Source organism: Crocodylus siamensis, chromosome 14 (assembly GCF_052110815.1).
Source record: "Crocodylus siamensis isolate JL-2025a chromosome 14, ASM5211081v1, whole genome shotgun sequence".
In the NCBI taxonomy this organism is placed as follows: domain Eukaryota; kingdom Metazoa; phylum Chordata; order Crocodylia; family Crocodylidae; genus Crocodylus; species Crocodylus siamensis.
In genome coordinates this window covers 8,617,468-8,638,176 of record NC_143408.1, presented here as the reverse complement: position 1 = coordinate 8,638,176, position 20,709 = coordinate 8,617,468, and the positions used below count along the sequence as shown (strand labels likewise).

The 20,709-nt window shown below is 59.1% G+C and overlaps 1 protein-coding gene across 4 annotated transcripts; it reads left to right on the top strand.

Moving 5' to 3' along the window:
* Positions 1 to 527: 527 nt before the first annotated feature.
* On the top strand, positions 528 to 19,865 carry LOC149853321 (uncharacterized). Of its 4 annotated transcripts, none has more exons than XM_090027286.1 (13): positions 528 to 743; positions 10,040 to 10,177; positions 10,619 to 10,700; positions 11,128 to 11,197; positions 11,272 to 11,375; positions 12,763 to 12,861; positions 13,921 to 13,992; positions 14,452 to 14,526; positions 15,454 to 15,517; positions 16,315 to 16,383; positions 17,068 to 17,164; positions 17,457 to 17,564; positions 19,311 to 19,865. In XM_090027286.1, the coding sequence occupies exons 1-13, from the start codon at positions 691 to 693 to the stop codon at positions 19,324 to 19,326; spliced, it is 1,047 nt and encodes a 348-aa protein (XP_089883412.1). In that variant the 5' UTR covers positions 528 to 690; the 3' UTR covers positions 19,327 to 19,865. The 4 variants fall into 4 exon arrangements, with proteins under 4 accessions (XP_089883412.1, XP_089883410.1, XP_089883413.1 ...); XM_090027284.1 differs by lacking the exon at positions 528 to 743 and adding an exon at positions 6,639 to 6,926; XM_090027287.1 differs by lacking the exons at positions 528 to 743; positions 16,315 to 16,383 and adding an exon at positions 6,639 to 6,926.
* The last annotated feature ends 844 nt before the right edge of the window (positions 19,866 to 20,709 follow it).

Genomic DNA, 20,709 nt, shown 5'->3' with positions numbered 1-20,709 from the left:
CCTAGAATCACTAATGTTCAGCTGTGTGTCATAGGCTCTGTACTGCTTACAGATGCTCTTCCTTGGCACAAGCTCCCTTTGGCAGCTGGAGGCAGTGGGCCTACTCCATGCTCTCACCACATACAGCACAGGAAGAGGCTTACAGTGTGAGATAGCTGCACATTGTCACAGCATCGGGGTGGGGGGCTCATATCAGGGACATTTGCCCAGCGCCGGAGGTGGAACGGATGTGAGTGCAGAACTGCAGTTGTTCTAGATGAGACGCTGCCTCAGCACCAGCCGCCCCCAGCCTGTCCTTGGCGAATACCGCGCGTGTGTGGGTGCACGGTGCTGGGGAAGGGGTATAAAACCCACGGCACTGCCAGCGTTGCAGAGGAAGCATTGCCGTCCTCGGGCTTCCCTGAAGGAGCGAAACACCTGCTGTCGCTGGGGAAACCGTCGCAAGGGGAAAGAGCCTTGAGTCAGCGGAAGCTGGAAGTGAGCAGCGCCTTTTGTGCCCAGGGTTTGCAGAGCCTTTAAATCAGCACAGGCTTCCTAGTAAGGGCAGGTCCCTAAGGCAGGTCAAGTCCCAGCCTGAGCTTTGAACTCTCCCTCTGTGCTGGTGGCTGATAAAGCAGCTCCTGGGAGCACCCAGTGCAGCTCGTGACTGTCAGGCAGGTGCCCGGCCAGGGAGGAAGGAAACCCAGCCCGATGGACCTCCAGAGCTGCAGTGTGGACAACGCTCCAGGAGAGCCCAATGACCAGTAAGTGCATTTTTCTTTTTCTTTTGAGCAAGTTCCTTCCTGGGACCACTCTCAGGGGCTGATCCAACAGCATAAGATGGGTGCGATTCAACCTGCCCCTTGGACCACGCAGCCCGCACTGCCCACAGACGCAGCCTTCGAGGGGCAGGGCATGGACTCTCCCTGTAGGCAAACACACAGGTGTGCGTGTGGATGGGGATCTCTGCCCCCGCTGCCCTCTCTCCCGTGCCTCTGCGGGCAATGGGGACACTGCTTGACACAGGCCAGAAACACAGCAGCTGGGTTCACTTTACTTCAGTTTTTAGAGATCGGATTTATTGTTCTTCTGTGTGTGTGTGTGTGTGTGTGTGTGTGTGTGTGTGTACGTGCGTTCCCCCCGACTCAGATTCTGTTTCACCACTGACACTCTGCATGCCTCCGGGCAGGTCTCCTACAGGCTCTGTGCCCGTCTGTGGGATGGTCACAGTGGTAGCCCCCTGCCAAAGTGGTTGTGTGCTGGATGGGATTTCAAGAGACCCGGGGCTTGAAGGGAGAGGCATTGCAAAGAGATTTTATCTTGTTCTCAGGCTCTGCCTGGCTTGTTCAGTCGATGGCATGTTCATGTAGTGGGAGTGTACACTTATGCAGCCATGAGGCAGGGTATTTTAGCCAGGGGCAGGGTCTGCTTAAAGCATGTCAACAGCCAGGAGCTGCTAGACAGGGATATACTTTACAGGGGTGCATGTATGTTTAACGGAGCCAATGTATGTAGGGAGGGAGTTGCGATCGGGCTGGGATGAAGGTATAGAGGAGTGTGGATGGTTTGCTGGTGAATATGGAGGGTGCACAGGATGCAAGTGATAGTGTCTGAGTGGTTGTGTGTACATGGGAAGTGTGTGTGTGAAGTGTAAGAGAGACCATGTGTGTTAGTGGTGGTATAACACGGGACTGCAGCGTGTGGGCTTGGATGTGAGGAAATGATGCTGTGCAGTTTGGGTGCAGTTGTGCGTGCAGGGTTGAGGAGTGAGGAAGTGTGTATCTGTGTAAGGCGGTACACACGGGGAGTTTGGGACCGAACCTGTGTGCTACATCTCCAGCCTATGCGCATGCTACTAGGCTGTCAGCCCTTTCTACGTGAGAACGGTGTGCACCTGTGTCCAGACTTTGCACTGTGCTGGGCTCTTGGCCCCCTCTACATATGCAGCTGGGTGCAAGGCTGTCGGTGCCTTTTCTGTGCTAGAGCCATGGTGGGTAGTGGCACTGCAGAGGCAGCTGCATGGCACTGAGCACCTGGGCTGCACCTTGCCTGTCAGGTCCAGAGCCCCATTGTCAACTGGATATTGGCTGAGGGATGCTCCATGTCTGCCCTGCCTGCTGTGGGGGGATGTGAACCCCTCCTCACCTCTTCCTGACATCCCCTATTGTGCTGACCCTTGCCCCAGTCTATGGGTAAATGAGGCTCTTGCGTGGCCCCATGCAGAAGTTGCAGGTGTCGGAGTCACGAGGGGAAGGCACTGATCACTGCCTCTGCACCAGGGCTCCTTGCAAAGAAACCTGGTGCTCAGCCTTGCCATACTTGCTCACAATACAAGGCCTGATACTGGAGATCAGCCGCATACCCAGCAGATCAGACCTTCCTTCCCACGAGCTGTTTTTTAGCCTCGCCAGCTTGTGGCTGGAGTTGGAGAATTGGCCAGGCACGACATCGGAGCCACAGGCTGCTCCTTCCTTCCTCCCTTCTGCCCCCAGGATGTGTGCTGCCTTGTGTGGGGGTGCACGGCCTGAGCTGTAAACCAGACTTTATGGCACATTCCCAGGTAATCACCTGGGCTGGTGATGGGAAATATTTATCTCAGAAGGTGCAGAGAGCAAGGTGCAAAGCACCATGTGAGCTCTAGGCTGAGGAAGCAGAGAGCACGTTGGGGCACACTCAAGGGACTCGTTTCTCTTTTCTGTCAGACGAGGGGGGAGAGTCTGAGAACTTCAGGCTGCGGTCTCGACAGAGGCTCAAACCCAGCCTTGAGCTGCCTTCTCCCCTTTTAATCCTGATCTAGCCTGCATTGTGACCCTACCATCTGGGCGAAGGTGAATGCTAGAGACACAGTCCTGGAGACATGCGCAGGGGAAGACCGGACTACAGCTCTCACCCATCAGCCCAACAAGCACACACCTGTCTCTCCAGCTAAAGAATAGCTCCTCTACCCAGTGTATTCACCAGCAGGCTACAAAAGCAGATGCATGAAAGGATTTTCAGGAGGCCAAGCGGCATAAGATCTGCCACCTGAAGTAGCTTCCCTGCAGTGCGCTGGCAGTGGGCTCCAATAACATTATTATTGCTTATTTAACATGAATATCAATGTCACGACCGAAAGTCACCCCTGCCTGGGGTCCTGTGCGTGGGGCACAGTGCAGACATATTGGTCTGACAAATGAGTTTGTCTCCAGGCTAAGTCACGGAGTGAGAGGACTCCACGCTGGTAAACAGGGGAAGTGAAGTAAGGCATGAACACAAAGGGATGCGTGCACTTCTTAGCTGGTCAATGGTAGGGTCACACTGTGGATGCAAGGCCGTACAGAGGCAGCATCAATGGATGACGTAGGACAAGTCTATGAAATCTATGAAATGGTGGCAAGTGCTTCAGGAGTGGGTGACTTCAAGGGCTGGATGATGTGAGCTTCCAGCAGCACCGTGGGTGGTACAGAAGGCTGAGTGGAAGAAATGACAGGGGTCATGGTCTGAGGAGATCCTCCCAGCTATGCGACAGAGCAGAGAGTATGGGTGTCATAGGCGATGGAAGGGGGTGGCTAACGGGGCTTAGCCCCCTCAAACATGGGGCCACTGTAGGGCCACAAGTCAGCCCCGCCGCGGGCTTCTGGTGGCTGCAGCAGGGGTGGGAAGGGGTGCGCACGCAGCAGTGAGGGAGGGAGTGGGGCTGGGGCAAGCACTGCACAGCTGGGGCAGGACGTGGGACTGAGCCGCGAGCGACTTGTCTGGGGGGCACGGCTCCTGCAGCTGCACGCACCCCGGGAGGCTTGGGGGCCGTGTGCCTGGGATCTGCACTGGGGTGAGGGAGGGCTGCTCCTGCCAGGTGAATCTTCCTGGCTTACATCGCCACCTTCACACTACTGTCCCCAGCTCCCTGCAACCAGACACATCAAACACAGTGTACCTGTTTTTGCCTTCAGGCTTTTTGTGGTTCCCCCCAAGTTGACCCACTCTAGGAGTTTATGAATCCACTGTGCTTATGAAGCCAGTGAGGACAGCCATGCGACCTGAGCCATCATCTGTGCTCCACACGGTCCCTTCATGCACAGCCAAGCCCCTGCTGTGACATCCAGCCAGCCAGGCCTGTGCTGCACAGAGCCCCTGTATAGCTGAGGGTGGGAAGGGGACAGCTGTGGCTGCCTTCTGGAGGCAGGGAGCAGCCACCTCTGCCAGGGCCACTCGGGGACTTCTTTAGGGCTTACCATGGTTGATGATCCCCCAGCATGTCCCCCATGCCATCAGCCCAGCTTGCCCTGCCTGACACCAGCAGTGGCCGTCTGCTGTGTCACGGAGCCCAGCGTTATGGGATGCTGATTCCTGGCTGGGTCCTAGGTGCTCCCACAGCCCACCAGTAAATACCAATAGCACAGGCAGGCCAGGGGGTGCCCACACTCCTCTCCGCAGCCCTTTCGGGGACCCAGGAGGGTAATCAGCATTGCACAACAGGCTCCTCTGTGTTCTTAGGAAGTTTTGGCTTAAAACCCCAAATCCCAGATCCACCAGGCCTCCTACTCACACCACCAGAAATAGAAATTCCCCAGGGAAGGCAGGAGGCCAAATATACCACAGATGCCTGGGAAAGGTATGTGACGCACAGAGAACAGGCTTGAATTCATCACTCCCTGAGCAGATGGCAACAAAGCAAAAGGGATCCTGAATGCGAGTGAGCTGTCATTTTTGGGTTAACACAGGTAGTATTCAAGGAGTATATTTAGCTCCTTGCTAGACACTGCTTGTGCCTGCTAAATCTAGGCCAGGGGGTTATACATTAACTTGTAGCTTGGCAGGTGAATGGGAAGGGGGAAACAGGCTCCCCAGTGCTACAATAGACAAGCTCCCCCATTAGTCAAATGCAGCCGACTCTGGGCTGGAACACAACAGTGCAGCAGGATTTCTGGCTGTAGCTGCTTCTTCTCCATGAAGGCTTTCACCTGGTGCCTTCTCCACCCTGCCCAGGTCACCGATTATTGGGTAGTGGCAAGGATGAGCATCCTTGTGGCAGGGGCTGGGCTGCTCACTTTGGGGCAATGAAAGGGTTAATGGGTTTCGGCAGAATTGCACATCTTCTTTAGCCAGCGCTTGGGAGCAGCGTGCATTGGCACAGCCTGTCTTCAGCATCCAGGCCCTGCCTGCTCTTTACTGGGGCAGGCACAGTGCCCAGGAGCGCTGGGACAGGGGCTTCATTTCCTGTCTCTTTATTTCCCTGCTGCGACAGAGCGGAGGAAAGCGCAGGGGCCTGGGAGCAGGTGCCTGCACCGCCCGCTGCCTCCAATCTGCTGCCTTGGCCCTGCGCGGCGTGTCTCTCTGAGTGACTCATTACGCAGCCCGGGGTGGAGGCACATATTTCACAACCTGGCTCCAGTGACGTGCTGCCAACATCTCGAGCCTCCTGCCTCTCCCAGACTCTTGGGAGGGGAGGGGGGGCACTGTGCACCATGTGGCAGCTGCTGGCCCTGGGCCTGTTCCCAGCTGCACTCGGCGAATCTGGACTCGCGTCACTTGGAGTCCGTGGCGTCACCGGCTCTGCCGGCGCGTCTAGGAGCAGGGCATGGGAGCAGAGCAGTTAAGGCATTTCACGCTGGTTCCAGAGGTGGGAATCTGAGCCCTCCTCCGCTCCTGAGCCCGAGGCCCCGGGTGGCTGCAAATAGACTCCTGCCCATTTGGGCTGGCCTTCCGAGGTGGTGAGATGTGATGCCACCCACACCGTGGCTGTGTGCTGCTGGCCAGGGATCTGGGCTGTCCTGTCCATGTGAAGCCTGGCTGGGTTTCTGGCCATTTCTTTCCAGGCAGGGGCAGACCCCAGCCTACAGTGCACCGCATCTGGCCCCTAGTCCTTGTCTGCATGCTGAGCTGTGAGGCTAGCTGCTCCTATCTCCCCTCTCGTGTTCATATAAAAGTGTCGTAGAGCTGTCTCCCCATCCCATACAAGAACATACCATATGCTGCTGTACCTTCCCCCCCCAGGTATAAATTACCTTCCCCCCCAGCCCCTGGAGGTATTTACTTGCTGTTCCTCCTTGCTGTGTTTTCCCCCTCCCCATGGAGGAAGCCACTGGGGACTGAGAGGCCATTTGGAAAAAAACAATCATCCTACCTCATATCCTGCCTTAATCTAATAGACTGGCCATCGGGAGATCTCAGAGGCAGAAAGGAGATATGCCTCTTGACAGGATATCCAGAGAGAAAGCTGAGACAGAAAAGCAAAATGACAAAGACCCCACTGGTCCTGGTTTTGGAGGGCTGCAAACATACTTCTCTGTTTAAATCAAAGCTGCGCGAGGCAAGGAGTTTTGTGGGTGGTTTCTTTTTGCTGGACGAGCTGCACGGCTGGGAGAGACAGAAAGCTGGTGGTCTCTCCTGAACGTTCACGTGACTCCAAGAGGTGGAGATTTAAGGTGCGGGGAAAGCACTGGTTCTTGTGAGGCTCTTCTCCCGGCCCCAGCCTGGACTCTGGGGAGGATTTGAGGTCATTTCCAAGCACTGGGCCCAGCCCCTGGTTTCCGCGCTCAGATCCAGAGAGCTGCTCCAACAGGATCTGCCCCAGCCCTGGAGTCACTGGGGAGGAATGTGCTGGTGGAGCATGTACCATAGGCTCTCCCAGCATGTTCCTGGGCTGGCCCAGCCCTTTAAGGAGACAGTATGTGGGCATGACACCTCCCCAAGGAACTCGATCAAGCTGGTCCCAGCAAGTGAGCTCCTACAGCTGGATGTGGGGCATCCCCGCCCTTCCTCTCCAGTTGGGAGGAGTAGCAGGCCGGGCTATGTGGGCTGAGGGGCAGGGACTAGAGGAGCATCAGAGCCCGGCAGAGGAGTGAGAAGACAGGCAGGGAGATGGAGCTGCTCAGAGCCCGAAGGAGCGAGCTGGAGCCCGGGGCAGCTGGGATGATTAAGCTGGGAGTCAGGGCAGGACCGGGGATCTCCGCTTTCCCAGTGACGAGGTACAGGGCATGGATCAGCTCCGCTGGGTTCTGCTGGAGTGGGGGAGGAGGGTGCTTTGGCCCATGGGCAGGGCCTGGGGGATGGGAGGGCATGGGGGAAGGCACAGCTCTGCACTGCACACCCCCTGGAGAGGCCCAGATCCAGATCCAAACTCCGCAGCCCTCAGCACTGCTCCTGCTCCCCTTCCTGTTTCCCCGCCACTGGCGGCAGACAGGAGAAACTTGAAAGCCCTTTGCACAGACCACATTTCCCAGCACCGCAGAGACTTTCTGAGCAGTGTGGGGGCTGAGGGGGGCTTGCTCAATCCTATGTGGCAGACTTGCATCATGGCAAGCCAGCATCACAGCTGGGCGGAGAAGGCAGGAGCCTTGACACACTCCCTGGCATAGCTACGAGACCACGTGCCCTCCCCAAGCAGGGCCCAGACCCCAGGAGTCCTGTGCCCCCACCCCCTGCTCTAGCCCACAGCATCAGGCAGTGGTTTCCCAAAGAAGCCTGAGATCTCCCACAGGGCTATAAATACCCTGTGCCCGGTGGCAGGGGGGATTCAGCCTCCAGTGAAGGATCCAGCGGGGTGGGGGGGTGGTTCTTGTCTATCGGAGGAAGCAGAAGACTCCCCCTGTGCCACAGCTGCCCGGCGCTGCTGGGCAGGGAGAGCTGGGGGTGCTGGTGGAGTCTGTCCCACAGACCACGTGGAGGAAGTGAAGTTTTCCCTGCAGGATGTGAGTAAGGTGGGAAGCTGCCGGCACTCCAGGATTCCCCCCAGGGCTGCCGGATAGGAGGAGTACTGAGACAATGAGGTAGAAATTGCTGCCCCTCTGTGAACCTCCCATCCGGCTCCCAGCAAAGCTTTCTGCTCTATCCAAGGTATTTACTGGGTGTCCGTTACCAAGGTCTAGGCTCCTTGTGTATTTAGCCCCTGGCTTAGACACAGGGCCAGGATGACTTGCCCAGGGTGCACAAGAAGCCTGTGGCAGACCAGGAGTGTGACCCCAGGTGTCCCATGTCCTGGGGGCATCTAGCCTTGGGCTCTTCCTTCCCTCCTTCCTGAAAGGCTGCAGTTGTGGCGTCTCGCGAGTCCCATCAGGTCTCCTGCAACTGTGTACTGAAAATCCCAGTCCTGCCTGCCCTGGGAGGTGGCCAGGGCTCCAGGCAGCAGTGAAACTCAGCAGGGATTAGTGGGGTCATCAGTCAGCTCAACCTCCGGCAGGTCCTGGTGGGTCCGGTCCTATGCAGAGGGCTTAATGTGACCTGGGATCCTGGTGTGAATGGGGGTTGGGTCAAGAGGGATGTGGACTCTCAGTGGGGCGTGTGGTGGGGGGGGAGGCAGAGCTGGGAGCCAGGAGTTGTGGTCTCCAGTGCCCATCTGTAGCATATGATATCAGCTACTGTTTGCAGACTTCATAGGAGACAGGCTGAGGGGCCAAGCCCCGGTGTCCAGGTACAGACAGACTTCCCTCCAGCCTGTAGGGGAGATGGAGGAGCTTCGCAGCCCAGAATCCCACTTGCAACCGTGGCAGCACCAGCTGCTTCAGCCAAAGGGCTGAGATATCTGCTCCCCCCAAGACAGCCCCGATGAGCGGCTGGCCCATGCTCTGATGCAGGAGGGTCTGCTCCCTTCTCTGCGCTGAGAAATCTAGTATCTGAAACTCTGATCCCTTGCCCAGCGCTGCCCCTTTGCACTTTGCCTGTCTTGTGATTCTGCCTGGGGTCTGTTGTCCTCTTGCACGCAGGGGATTATATAAGATGAAACCAATTGTCTAGGAGTCGGTTTATTATGACTTGCAGATAATAATTACAGCTCAGCCCAGGTAACTCCCTCTAATGACAGGGAGGTTTGACTGAGAGTGCCTGAAAGTGTTGTGGGGCAGCCCATGGGGGAACAGACCCAGTGCAACGCTCTGGGAAGTCGGGAGGGCAGGAAGCACAAGCGGTCTCGTTGCGCCGCCACTGCTGATGCCCGCTGATGTCCTGTGTGAGGATGTGGCATGGGCCGATGCAAGGGAGCAGGAGGGCGACTCGGGACACCTGGGTTCTGTTTCTATCCCTGTCCCCAACCTGGTGCGTCACCATGGGCCTGTCACAGCTGATCTGTTTGCATTGTGGGGAGACTGAGAGGGCACCTGCTAGACGCAGCCTCAGCTAGGCACTTAGGTGACCTGGGCGACTGTGGGTGACTCACTCCCCCTTCCTGTGCCTCTGTCACCCCTTTGGGAAAATACAGGTAATGCTGCTGCCTTGATGCTGGGATGAGCGGGAAGCAGTAGTGAGCAGGAGACAGAGGGACGCCTACAGCCAGTGGGACGGTTGTGCCACGTCACAGCAGCACAGGGATCGGGGCAGTCTGACACAGTGTGGCCTGGGATGGAGGGTCCTCGCTCTGCTGTAGTGAGGCTCCCCCAAGCTTGGCACCTGGCTCCGGCTTCTCAGCCTGACTCCAAGCCCCGCAGGGGTATTCTGATCCCTTCAGGCCCCCCGGGAGCAAAGGGGCTCAGTAGCTAGTAGAAATGAACCCAGCAGAGCCTGGGCCTTGTGGTGAGCCCACCCCGAGCCTTGATTGCAGGGTAGCTCATCCCCGGGGAAGGTTCAAGCCCTGGCGAGGAGCTGAGCTACTTACTGGAGAGGCTTTAGCAGAGCGACGTAGCCCCTCCGCCCCACACTGCCTGTGCTGTGAGCAGGGAGGAGAGTCACAGCAGGGGCTTTCTCAGGCCCCCGCTCTGACGTGAGAGTCTGGGGAGCAGCGCAGGGAGGGAGGCAGCTGGCATCATATTGCCATGGGAATGGCACGCACAGATATGTCCTCCTAGCTCCTGGGTGGCCTGAGCTGAGACCTGCCCTCCTGTTCCTAGGAGAGGGAACAGAGCCTGGGGCGGGCTGCGGCCAGTGCCCGGCCTGTGATGCGGAGCTGGGCCGGGGCACGGGAGGGGAGCTGCAGGCGGCCTGCGCACCAGGGCGTGGGCAGCACTGGGATGTAAGCGAGCCATGCTTCCTGCGCTGGCACATTAGCCTGCAGCACCAGCCCGGCCCCTTGCTCAGCCCACCCTTGGTGAGGGGGCAGGAGCGGGATTCGCGCTGTGGAACTGACCCCTCACTTGGCCTTTGCCGTCCCCAGCTGCCTGGCCAACCCGGCTGTGCCATCTGGAAAAGCCAAGAAGAGCAAAAAGAAGGTTTTGGAGCAGAAGAAATGGCAGAGCCTGGAAGAGACTAGGAGCGAAGTCTCGCAGCCAGGGAAACACGCCTTGCTCGCCAGGTGAGGTCCCTTCCTGCCCGAGGAGCCGTGGGCTCCCACAAACCAGGCTGCCCCCTCCTTTCATTTCTAAGGCCCAGAGCACCTCCCTGCCATCTCAGATGCCAGGAGCCCCTGGGCCTGGCCTGCTGTCCCAGTGGCACCGGCTGAATTCGCTACCTCTCAGGTTTCCTCTTGGCCTGTTCTCTATTGCTTCCCTTTGCACGACCTTTGCGCAAAGACCATCCCCACAGCCCATCCCCTCATATTCCCCAGGACAAATATGCTGTTAGTGTGTGCGTGCCTGTCATGATCCTGTGGGTTTGGCCAGACTGCTCCACAGAGCCAGCCCTGCCATGCAGCACGTGTGCACACACATGCCATTGCACACACACCTCTGCCTGCAGCTGTACCCTCTGCCTAGGGCTCTGCTGGCGTTGATGTTTGGCTCCTGGTTTCTTTCAGATCAAAGACCTATGACCCATCCTATTCCAAAGAGCCTGAAAAGGACTTGGTCTTGGGAAAGCAAAAGAATTCCTCTTCCTCGGTGGGTCTCTGCCTGGGCTGGACTCTTTGCTCTGGGGCTGGGATGTGGGTGGGATGAGTTGGCTTTGCCTGCCCACGGGCATCGGGTAGAACTGGGGCCTGTCCCGCTGCTGGATCTCCTGGGCCCCGCTGGTGTAACATCGTCCCACTGGGCCCTCCTCAAAGCCAGCCAGGACTTTTTCCGCATAAACACCCCTGCGTTGGCCTGGCCTCGGCAAATGTTGCTGGTCACATCCGTGGACTCTTTCCTCCACCCACCTGGAGTCAGGGGAGGGATGTGCTGTAGTTTCAAGGCAGATTTAGAGATTGCCCCAGAGCTACTGGGATCCTCCCCCTACGCCGCGGCTCAGCCTAGGCCCTGTGCGGAGACTTACCAGCCGTGGGGCCAGATTCTGCAGGGCTGAGCGTCCCCTCTGTTCTGTCCCCAGCTGGTCAAGCGCATGGTGAGCTTCCACAAGGCCTTCAAGGACATCCCCGAGGAGGAGGCCCTGCTTGACAGTGAGTGCTGCTCCTCCTGCTCCCTACCACATGCTCTGGCACTCCCGCTAATCCTGGCCCCCCCCGGCCCACAGGTTTTTCATGTGCCTGGCAGAAGGAAGTGCCCTACCACGGCCGCCTCTACGTGTCCCAGAACTACGTCTGCTTCCGCTGCAGCATGCTGCTCAAGGACGTCAAGGTGCGACCCGCCGGGCTGGCAGCTGTCCAGGGGTCGCTGACCCCGCGCAGTGCCCAGGGGCTCTTAGCACCTGTTCGTAGTGCTAAGGAAAAGTGGGGAAAGTGTGTGTGTGTGTGTGTTGGAGTTGTCTGGGGTGAGTGTGGGACTGTGGGGAGCAGCGAGAGTAAAGAATGGAGGATTGTGTTGTGGGGGAGATGGCACTTGGTGTAGTGTGCAGGGCGATGGGGTGGGGTGTGCTGTATGGGAGGATGGTGGTTGTTGCGTGGTGTGTGTGTCGTGTGGGGGAAGTCAGCTCATGGGGGAGGGCTGTGTGTGGTGTGATGGGACAAGAGTGCATGTTAGCAGGGGATGGTGATGAACTTGGGGGGGTGCTGCTGGGGATGGTGGTATGTGTAGGGGGGTGGTATGAGGGGGTGGGGGCGCATGGAGTGGTTTGGGGCACACTGGTGTGTGTGCACAGTGTGGAGGGATGATAGTGTATGAATGGTGTGTGGGGAGTGTAGTGTGTTGAGTGTGCTGTACCGGGAGGGTGCTATGTGAGTGTGTGTGGGTGGCGTGTGCGGTATGGGGATGGTGTCATGTGTGTGGGCTGGGGGCTTGGGCAGTGTGAGAGGATGGTCATGCATGTGACATGTGGGGGAGGGCCTAAGGGGTGGAGGACAGTGTTGTGGGGTCAAGGGATGGCGGTGTGTGGTGTGAACAGTTGTGCATGGGTTTGTATAGTTCATCTGTCCCCCCCGCCCCCGTGGGCCAAACCCTCCGCCTGCGGGCTTGGCCCCAGAGCTGGTCTGCTCACAGCTGCCCTCTTCTCCCCGCGGCTGCCCTCCGGACGTCTAGCTTGGCAGCAGGGGCCCGGTAGCTTGGCAGAGCGTTGTGATGGCTCCCCAGGGCCGGCAGAGCCTGCAGCAGCTGCCCTGGAAAGCGGTGAAGACCTCACGCCGCTCCCTGTCCAACGCGGCCGTGGTCTTAGATCTTGTTGGTAGCTCGCGGAGTGGGCGCTCGATCTCCCTGCGGTGGGTCTGTGCCAGGGCTACTGCAGGGGGCCGGAGCGACACTCAGTGCTGGGGGTCTGCTGGAGGGACCCGGTGCTCTCATCCGTGTGCTGCGGGAGCCGGCCATAGCTCGTGCTCAGGACAGTTTGCCGGAGCCGAGTGCTGAGGGTGGCAGCCCTGAGGGGGCCCCTCCGCTGCCACAGGCAATGGCGGGGGCGACTCCCCCGGCCGGCCCGGTGCCCGCAGGAGGGATTCTGGAGCCCAGGCAGCGCTGGGCACGTTCCAGGCTTCTCTGCGCCAGGCCTGTGCTCCCCACCCCATCCCCGCTGGAGGGGTTGATGGATTCACCATCGTGCCAATAACCCTTTGCTTATTGCTCTTCTGTGCTGGCTCAGGTGGTGATTCCTGTCTCATCCATCGCCATCTTCAAGAAGGCCAACACTGCGCTCCTGGTGCCCAACGCGCTCAGCATCCGGACGGTGGAAGGCGAGAAGGTAAGAGGAGGTGTGAGTTGTGTGGCACCACGTCCTCAGGGTCTCTGGAGCAGAGCACGCCCTGTTCTTGGCAGCAGGCAGCTGAAGTTTGGCAACATGGCAGAGCTCCTTGCTAAGCATCGGCGAAGACGAAGCCGGAGGGATGGGCTGAGGGGGTGGGAGGGGAGCGAGCGGGAGCCTGGGGAGAGGTGGCAAAGTGGAGACAGAGAAGTGGTGCCAGTGTTACAGGAGGGGAAGCAGTGAACACAGGGAGGAAGGTTGTGGAGACAGTTGGTGGTTTGGGTCCAGCAAATGCAAGGAAAAGTCAGGAGGAAAATTGGCTTGGATTGAACCAAATTTCTTTGAAAGATGTGGGTTGTTTCCCAGACCAAAATGGAAAACCAGAATGCTGTTTCCCTTTGACCCTGGGGCTGTGGCCCTTTCCCAGGAGGTGATGCACAAAGTCTCACTGCCTGCCTCTGCCTGAGAGGTTGAACTAATATCACCCACTTCCCAGGAGAGCCCTCCTGCCGGCTGGGGGTGCTCCCAGTGAGTTACATGTCAACTGTAACATGCTTAACTATCCGCTGAAACAGAGTGAGAGGCAGAACAGCCGTCTGGCCCAGTGGTTAGGCCATTCCCTGGGAGTGGGACCTGGGTTCCCATTCCAGCACCTGCTAAATTACCAAGTCACGCTGAACATTGAGCTCAGCCCCGGTACGGTGTGTGCCCTGGGCATCTGGCGCACTCCTGCAAGACGTGGGTTTAAATCCTGGGCAAAGCAGTGACCTGGGCCCAGCCCTCCCGCTTGCCAGGAGGGTGCTCCAAACCCTGGGCTGTTGGATCAAGGGAGGCACCTGTCTGGCCCTGGAAAATATTTTCCAGCAACATTTGGCCAGTTTGACCCAAATTCCCGAGCACTTTGGGGACCATGGAAACTGCAATTTTCAACAGATGTACTGGTTGCTAAAAACTGCCCCTGGCTCCAGGTGGGAGGGTCTGGGGGGAGCAAGCGCTGCAGAAGGGGCTCTCCAGTGGAGTCCAGCCAACACTGACCTCTCCCCCACCCTACCTGGGCAGTTTCTCTTCGTGTCGCTGCGCACCCGGGAAGCCACCTACCAGCTGCTGAGATCAGTCTGCAAACACCCGGAGGTAGGGCCCGAGCCGGCTGCCCCTGTACATTAACACTCATGGGGAGGTGGGGCGGCGTGTCCCTGTGTGGCTAGTGCTGGCCAGCTGCCGTCTTGCATAGCGCTGCATGGCTTGCAGCCCACTACCCCCCGCTGCCCCTCTGGCGTGTCCCTCCATCCTGACCCCCAGGGGCTCCTCTCATGGCTGCAGCTCCGGGGAGGCCCCTCAGCAGCCCAGACAGTTCATCCGCTCCCTTGCCTCACAGCTCGGCTGGAGCCCCTCAGGCCTGGCCCCGGCGCGCACACTCTGCAGTTATCTCTGAGCCAGAGTGGGGAGATGAGGATGAAATTCCCAGAGGTGAATGCTCCTGGGGCTCCTTGTTTGGGGGAAGCATCGCCCAGCGGCTGCATAGAGCCCCCCTTGGCCTTGGTGACTTGGCGTATGTCCCCACGGTGACCCCCCGACTTCTTGTTGTTCTAGGACGAGAGCAGGAACAGCAGCCCCACAGCCACACCAACCATCGCCAGCCCCGAGCACCTCCTCAAGAAGCCTCTGGTACGGCTGAAAACACCCCCTCTGCCCTGACTAGTGGCTGGGCACTAGGCCAAGGGGTCTAGGCTGGCGCTGCTGCTGGCATTGGTTTCATTAGAGCTGGGGGTGCTGCTCCAGGACACTGGCAGGGGCCCCATGCTGTAGCTGGACCTGCTGTGCTGGCTGGTCCGGACCCTGCTTCAGGCTCACACAGGGCAGGTGCCTTATTTCCAGCCCTTTTCTCAAGGGACTGACCTGGCTTGGGACCTTCCTAGGGCCACCCACCAGCTGGGGGCTCTCCCTGAGCTACAGCTGCCTTGCCAGGGTCCCAGGCTGGGAGTGGAGCTGGCTCACTGGGCAGCAGTGCTGGCGATGCCTGTGATTTGCTGTGGCATCTTTGCCCTCACCTGCCCATCCTTTGGGCTGCCCTGATTTAAAAGACCCCATGGGGAGCCTGCACCAGCCTGGCTGCCAATTCTAAGAGTGCCAGGATGGGAGGTGGCTCCAAATCCAAGCCCAAGGCTGACCCCAGCCTCCACGGCAGCCCTCCCTAATGAGGGATCACCCCTTACCCCACGCTCAGGCATGACTGACACGCAGGATCTCATTGCCAACATCTTTCAAGTGCTTGGAAAGGGCTCCAGGACCCTCTTTCCTGGCTCCCAAGAGAGGTGCCAGAGAGCCAGGTCCCTGGAAGGCTCAGGAAGCACCAGGTGGGGAATCTCTAGAGGCAGCAGGGCCCTGGCACCAGCCCAGCATCTTGGAGGCCCTGGGCCTGTCCCCTTTGCCAGGAAGCCTGGCTGTGTTGGATCCTGCAGGCTGTCACCCCTCCTCGCTTTTGCTGGTCAGTACCAAGCGTTAGGAGTGATGAGAGAGATGGGGAGGGCCGGGCGGCAGCAGTGGAAGGAGGGAGCAGGGCCCCTCTGTGACCAGCGACATTTCCTCTTTCAGACCTCAAGCCAGTCGGACCTGGAACACAACCCGCAGGAGACTGACAGCCTCCTGGACACGCCAGGTGAGGCTGGGCCCTCCCTGCCGGGTGCACTGACCCCTCACACGCTCACCCTCTTGCCTTCACACGTGTGCCTGCACACAGCTCAACTCTCACGCTCTCACACTCATTTCCATGTGTAGCCATACTAACGGGAGTCCACTTGCACAACTATTGTCTGTGCATGCACATTTGCACACAGGCTGCATGCTCAGTTGCATGTGCATTCATGTGCATATGTGTTTGCACTCATGCATGCTCATTTGCACCCATGCACGCTCACTTGCACATGCAGAAAGGCTCACTCATAAGCAGGCACGTGCACTTTGGTTCCCATTTGCAGTCTTTCACATTCTGCACCCAGTTTGGGAGCATGCCTCTCCTTGAAAATGCACTCATTTGCACAGAACCATGCTGCTCAGAGCCATGCTGTGCCCGTCAGCCACGCAGCCTGACTTTCATGCCAGGACCATCACCCAAGTGTTCTGGCTGGAAGGAGTCTGACCAGCCTGCTCCACGCAGCCCCTTTGGGGAGGCACAACCACACACACACACACACACACGCATGCAGCAGCCCTCTCTCCCTTCCCACTCCCACTGCCCTGCACTCACCAGAGCTCCTGACTGCAGGCTCTAGGAACATGGCCTGCCCCAGCCCACCCTGGAGAGCAGGATGCCTCTTACATCAGTGCCCGCAGTCACATATGTCGCTGCCCTGCCCTGCTGGTGCACTGACCTCCCTGGGTGGGGGGACACCCCTGCACTTGGCTTCTGCTGGGCATGTGGAGCACTTAGTGAAGGGGATCCTGTTGTGTGTGCAGATGGGCCCAGGCCAAAGCAGAACAGGATGAAGGAGGACGTGGGTAAGCGCTCAGCGGCTCTGAGCAAAGGTGAGCGGGCCCTCTGGGCCAAGAGTCACAGCCCTGGGGTGGGTGAGGGTGGGGGCCACCTCTGCAGACCCTGTCCTGCTGGGCACTGCACCACCCACCCTGTGGGGATGTGTCACCAGGCCACCTCCCCAGCGCCCATCCTTTGCACAGACACTAGGCAACAGCTCAGCTGGCCCAGGAGATTGCAACGTGTGCTACTCCGGATAATGGGAAACGGGGTCCCCATTGGTGCCCCCCAGTGCCAGCTTGTCCTGCAAACCCTATGTGTACCCCGGGCTGTGTGTTCTTCTCTGTCACAGTGACTGCTTGACAGTGGCATGGCCATGCCCCCTTGCCAGGCCTGCCACAGCTTTGAAACCAGGTGCTAACCTGCTGTCAGTCAGTCTGAAGGAGTCAGCACAGGCTGGCCCTGGGACAGGTTAGGCAGGACCTGGGCAGCTGGATCCCTTGCCCAGAGCAGTGGAGCGTCCCCTGCCATCACTCCCACAGCTTTCACGTGCAGTAAGCGCTGTGGCTCCCCTCCTTTTGCAAGTGTGAAACCTGTGGCTCTTCAGCCCCCTCGCTGGCATGTATGGGGATGCACCCACTCTACCCCCTCAATTCAGAGAGAGGCTATGGGACAAGGGGGAGGCCATGCAGTCCCCTGTACCCCCACAAGATCTTCAATGGTATCTTCTTCTGCAGGGGGCACCGGGGTCATCGGGCAGACCAAGGTGACGACGAGTAGCTGGTGGTCGCAGCTGAGCACTCTCAATGTGGTTATCCTCATCTACCTGCTGCTGTGAGTGCTGGGGCAGGGCACTGATGAGGCGCCCTCCCATGGGCACGGCCAGGTCTGCACCAGGCAGTGCTATGCCAGGGCCACCCGGTGCCTAGCACTGGCACCCCATTGGCTCCAGGTCTTATGCTGCTTGGCTGGCATGCCTTGCAACCCTGGCCTCAATCAGATACCATCTTGGCTCTGATGTCCAGAGCAGCCAAGCAAGGGTTAATGTCACTCTTTCCCCTTCCCACCCATTTCGACAGCTCTGGGTGTGCCAGGGACCATGGGCTAATGCTGCCCCTCTCTCCAGGGTGGTCATCCTGCTGCTGTCCTCGGGGTACATCGGCCTGAGGATCGTGGAGCTGGAGCAGCAGCTGACGTCGATGGGGGCCTGGCCGGAGCTGAACCTGGAGCGCCAGTGAGTGCAGGAACCCCGTCCCTGTCCTTTAGGTGCTGGGGTGGGCATTTGGAGTGGATATTTGTGGAGGCCCAGTAGCCGCTTTCTCCTGGTCACAAGGTCCTCCACACCCAGCCTGATGGGCCAGGGCACCTGCCACCAGGGAGTCTGCAGACCGGGTCCTGCTGTTGCTCATGGGACTCACTTTCCTTCTCCACCTTGTTGGCATGGGAGGGTAGGGACTGCTTCTCGCTGCCTTTGTGCAGCACCCAGCACCGCACTGCAGGCCTGCGGGGGAGGGAGCTCATGCCACTGGTGGCAGGAGTGCCACAGGTTCACAGCTCCTGATCTAAGCCATCACACCTCGCATCAGCGGAAGAGCCTGAAGGGCTCGAAAGTGGAGCTGCCTGTCAAAGGCCAACCTCCAAGGGCCGTGACCATGCACAGGGGAGACCCCACCCTGGCAGACTTCTTCCTCTGAGACTCAGGCCCTGCAGCTCTGCCCTGGGGGCCTGAGCAGAGCTCCTGGGGTGTGTAGGCTCTCGCCAGCACATAGTGGCAGGATCCTGAGGCTGGAGAATACAAGGAAGTGGATGTCAGATATCCCCTCTCCCCAGAGCACTGGGGAGTTTGTTCCAGGCCTTCGGGACTCGGACAGTAAAGAAGTTTTTCCTTATGTCCAGCCTAAAACGGTCTTGCTGGAGTTTGTGACCATTGGACCTTGAGAGCAGACACAGGCCACCTCCTGTCTTCTCGCATGACGCAGCTGCCCTCACGTGGTGCCCACACGTACACTAGGATGCAGTGTAGGGGGCTGCAGGCCAGCACCTGCAGCCTGGTCCTGTCTGAGGCAGATCTCTCTGCTGAAGCCAGTTACCTGCGGTGCTGTTTCTGGCCGTGGCTCACTGTGAGCAGCTGGCCAGGGAGTCTGAGACCAACAGGGCCTGTGCAACTGTTCCTGTGATTAGCTGAGTGTGGGACTTGCAGCAACTCCCAGGAATCTGGCTGGGAGTATGCTTCATTCCCATGACACTCACCCCTGGGATGAGCATCCCCACCAGCCCACTGCCTGCTGGACAGTACAGTACTGCTCCCTCCCTGTCCCTCACCTGCCCCATGCTCCCTGCCAGGGCTGGGGCCTTTCCACTGCAAACCTGGAGAGCCGAGGCCCAGAGACTGCCTGAGCCCAGGAAGTGCTTTGGAGAGCTGGGACCTGATCTGGGCCTTGTAGCCATGCAGGGCCATGGGGCAGCACCAGGCCAGAGTCCCTTGGGTTGCATGTGGTGAAACAGGCTGGAGAAACCATGTGGGGCTGCGGTCTGTGTTTCAATGAGGCGACCGGCATTTGCCCCAGGCCTCCATGGGGCCGGGTTAGGATACACGCAGCTCCCTGCCCTGTAGGCTGCCCAGGTGCTGCCTACAGCACAGCAGCAAGGGGAAGGCTAACTGAGGCCTCCTGGGCAAGCCCACACTGCCAGTTAAGCACTTGGCTAAAAGCATGCCATCGCAGGGCTGTAAGGGACCTCAAGGACCCCCAAGTCCAACTCCTGATGCAGGACTGCCTGTTCCTAAGGGACCCGCACACACAAGTGGCAGGACGCTGAGGGGCAGAGTGCAGCGGTGATGCCCATAGGGGCTGAACAGGAGTTTGCAGGGAACCTGTGCCTTACAACAGCGAGCTACCCTCACTCCCAGAGCTGCTGCCCTGCCAAGCAGAGCCAGCTCCCAGACGTCCTGAGCCCAACCTTCTTGCTCTTATGTATTTAGATACAAGAAGACATGAAGTCAGCAAAGAATCCGGCCCCTGGAGGTCCTTGCTTTCTGCTGGACAGAAGCCACCGCTGACCCAAGACGGATGGGACAGAGACTTCGCAACCTCTCAGCAGCTCCCCCATCACTGCTGGGAGACCCATCTTTATCTTATGCTGAGCTAAGCTCAGGCTGGTTTTAAGCAGTGTGGCAGGTGCTGGATTCGGGACAGGGCAAGGCCCAGGAAGGGACCTGGGCAGAGCTCCTCCTCAGCCGGGGCCTGAACAAGCTGTATTTAGTCCTTAGCACTCCCCTGGGGTCGGGCACCACATGCCTTCCAGAGCGACGCTCCTCCGCACCTCTCCCTGGGGCTCCCCAGCCTGCCCTCTGGGACCGTTCCCAACGAGGACCACGAAGCTCCTCCTTGGCCCTGCTGATTTCTGCCTCGGCTCTAATGACTAATGGTTTAACTGCACTGGGCAGGCCACTTTCCAGTGAACTTTGGCCACACCTCGGAGCAAAAGGGATGGCAACACCCTTTGCTGTACGGGAAAGGAAATGGGCATTTCTAGTTTCGGATCCATGTGCTTTGCCATGTGTGTAGTTTATCTGCGTGGGGGTGGGCGTCTGGTGCTCTGGCCGTGCCAGGCTGGGTGGGACGTGCTCGGAGCCGGCCGAGCCTGCGAGCAGGCTCCAGGGTTCGGCTGCGCAGCAGTGCAGGGTCGCAGCCTCTCGCCTGTCTCCTGCGACCAGGGCTGCAGCTCTGTTCTTCGCCGCAGGGAACCACGCACGGCTCTTGGAGACGGGCTTGGCTCAGGCTTTGCCTGTGCAGAGCACTGCGGTGGGGTTGTCACTGGTTTCTCTTAGCACCTTCAGTACAGTCAGCCCCAGGGAATGGGGGTGGCAGGGGGAGGAAGGGGCTGCAGCTGCTGTTACCCAGCACGGGCATGCTCCAGGGTCCCCAGCTGGGCCTGCAGTTCCTCGCCAGCCCCCAGCCAGAAGGCAACGGACATGGGGACACTGGCGGGAGCGACGGGAAAGGGCAGGCAATGCTAGAGCCATTTGGCTGTGCACCATGTGACAGCTGTGGTGGCACCACTGGTGTGAGCGGGGAGCCAGGGCCAGGCTGCCCCTGCAGCCACAGTCTGCACGGGGCTGAGTCTAGTGCTGTTGGGGACCATTTCATTATGCTGCCAGGCTGAGAGCTGGGCACTGCGGGCAAGGTGCCCCTTATACCTCTTGGTACTCACAGCTTGCGCCCAGTGACAAGCTGGTCCCTAGAGGTGTACAGTCAGGCCCTGGCCAAACCCAGGCTTGATTGCCTGATTAAGGACAGGGTGGGGGCGAGGACAGCTGCACTGTATTATCAGTAAAGGAATTCATCCAGTCCGCAAGCCTTGCTCATTCTCCACTGGCT

What these genes read in the sequence shown, in the direction of transcription:
- LOC149853321 (XM_090027284.1), top strand. Translation starts at nt 6,820, where the DNA reads ATGGAGCTGCTCAGAGCCCGAAGGAGCGAGCTGGAGCCCGGGGCAGCT. An exon ending in CTCAGCGGCTCTGAGCAAAG is followed by an intron (nt 16,384 to 17,067) that starts GTGAGCGGGCCC and finishes CTTCTTCTGCAG; the next exon opens with GGGGCACCGGGGTCATCGGG. An exon ending in ATCCTCATCTACCTGCTGCT is followed by an intron (nt 17,165 to 17,456) that starts GTGAGTGCTGGG and finishes CCCTCTCTCCAG; the next exon opens with GGTGGTCATCCTGCTGCTGT.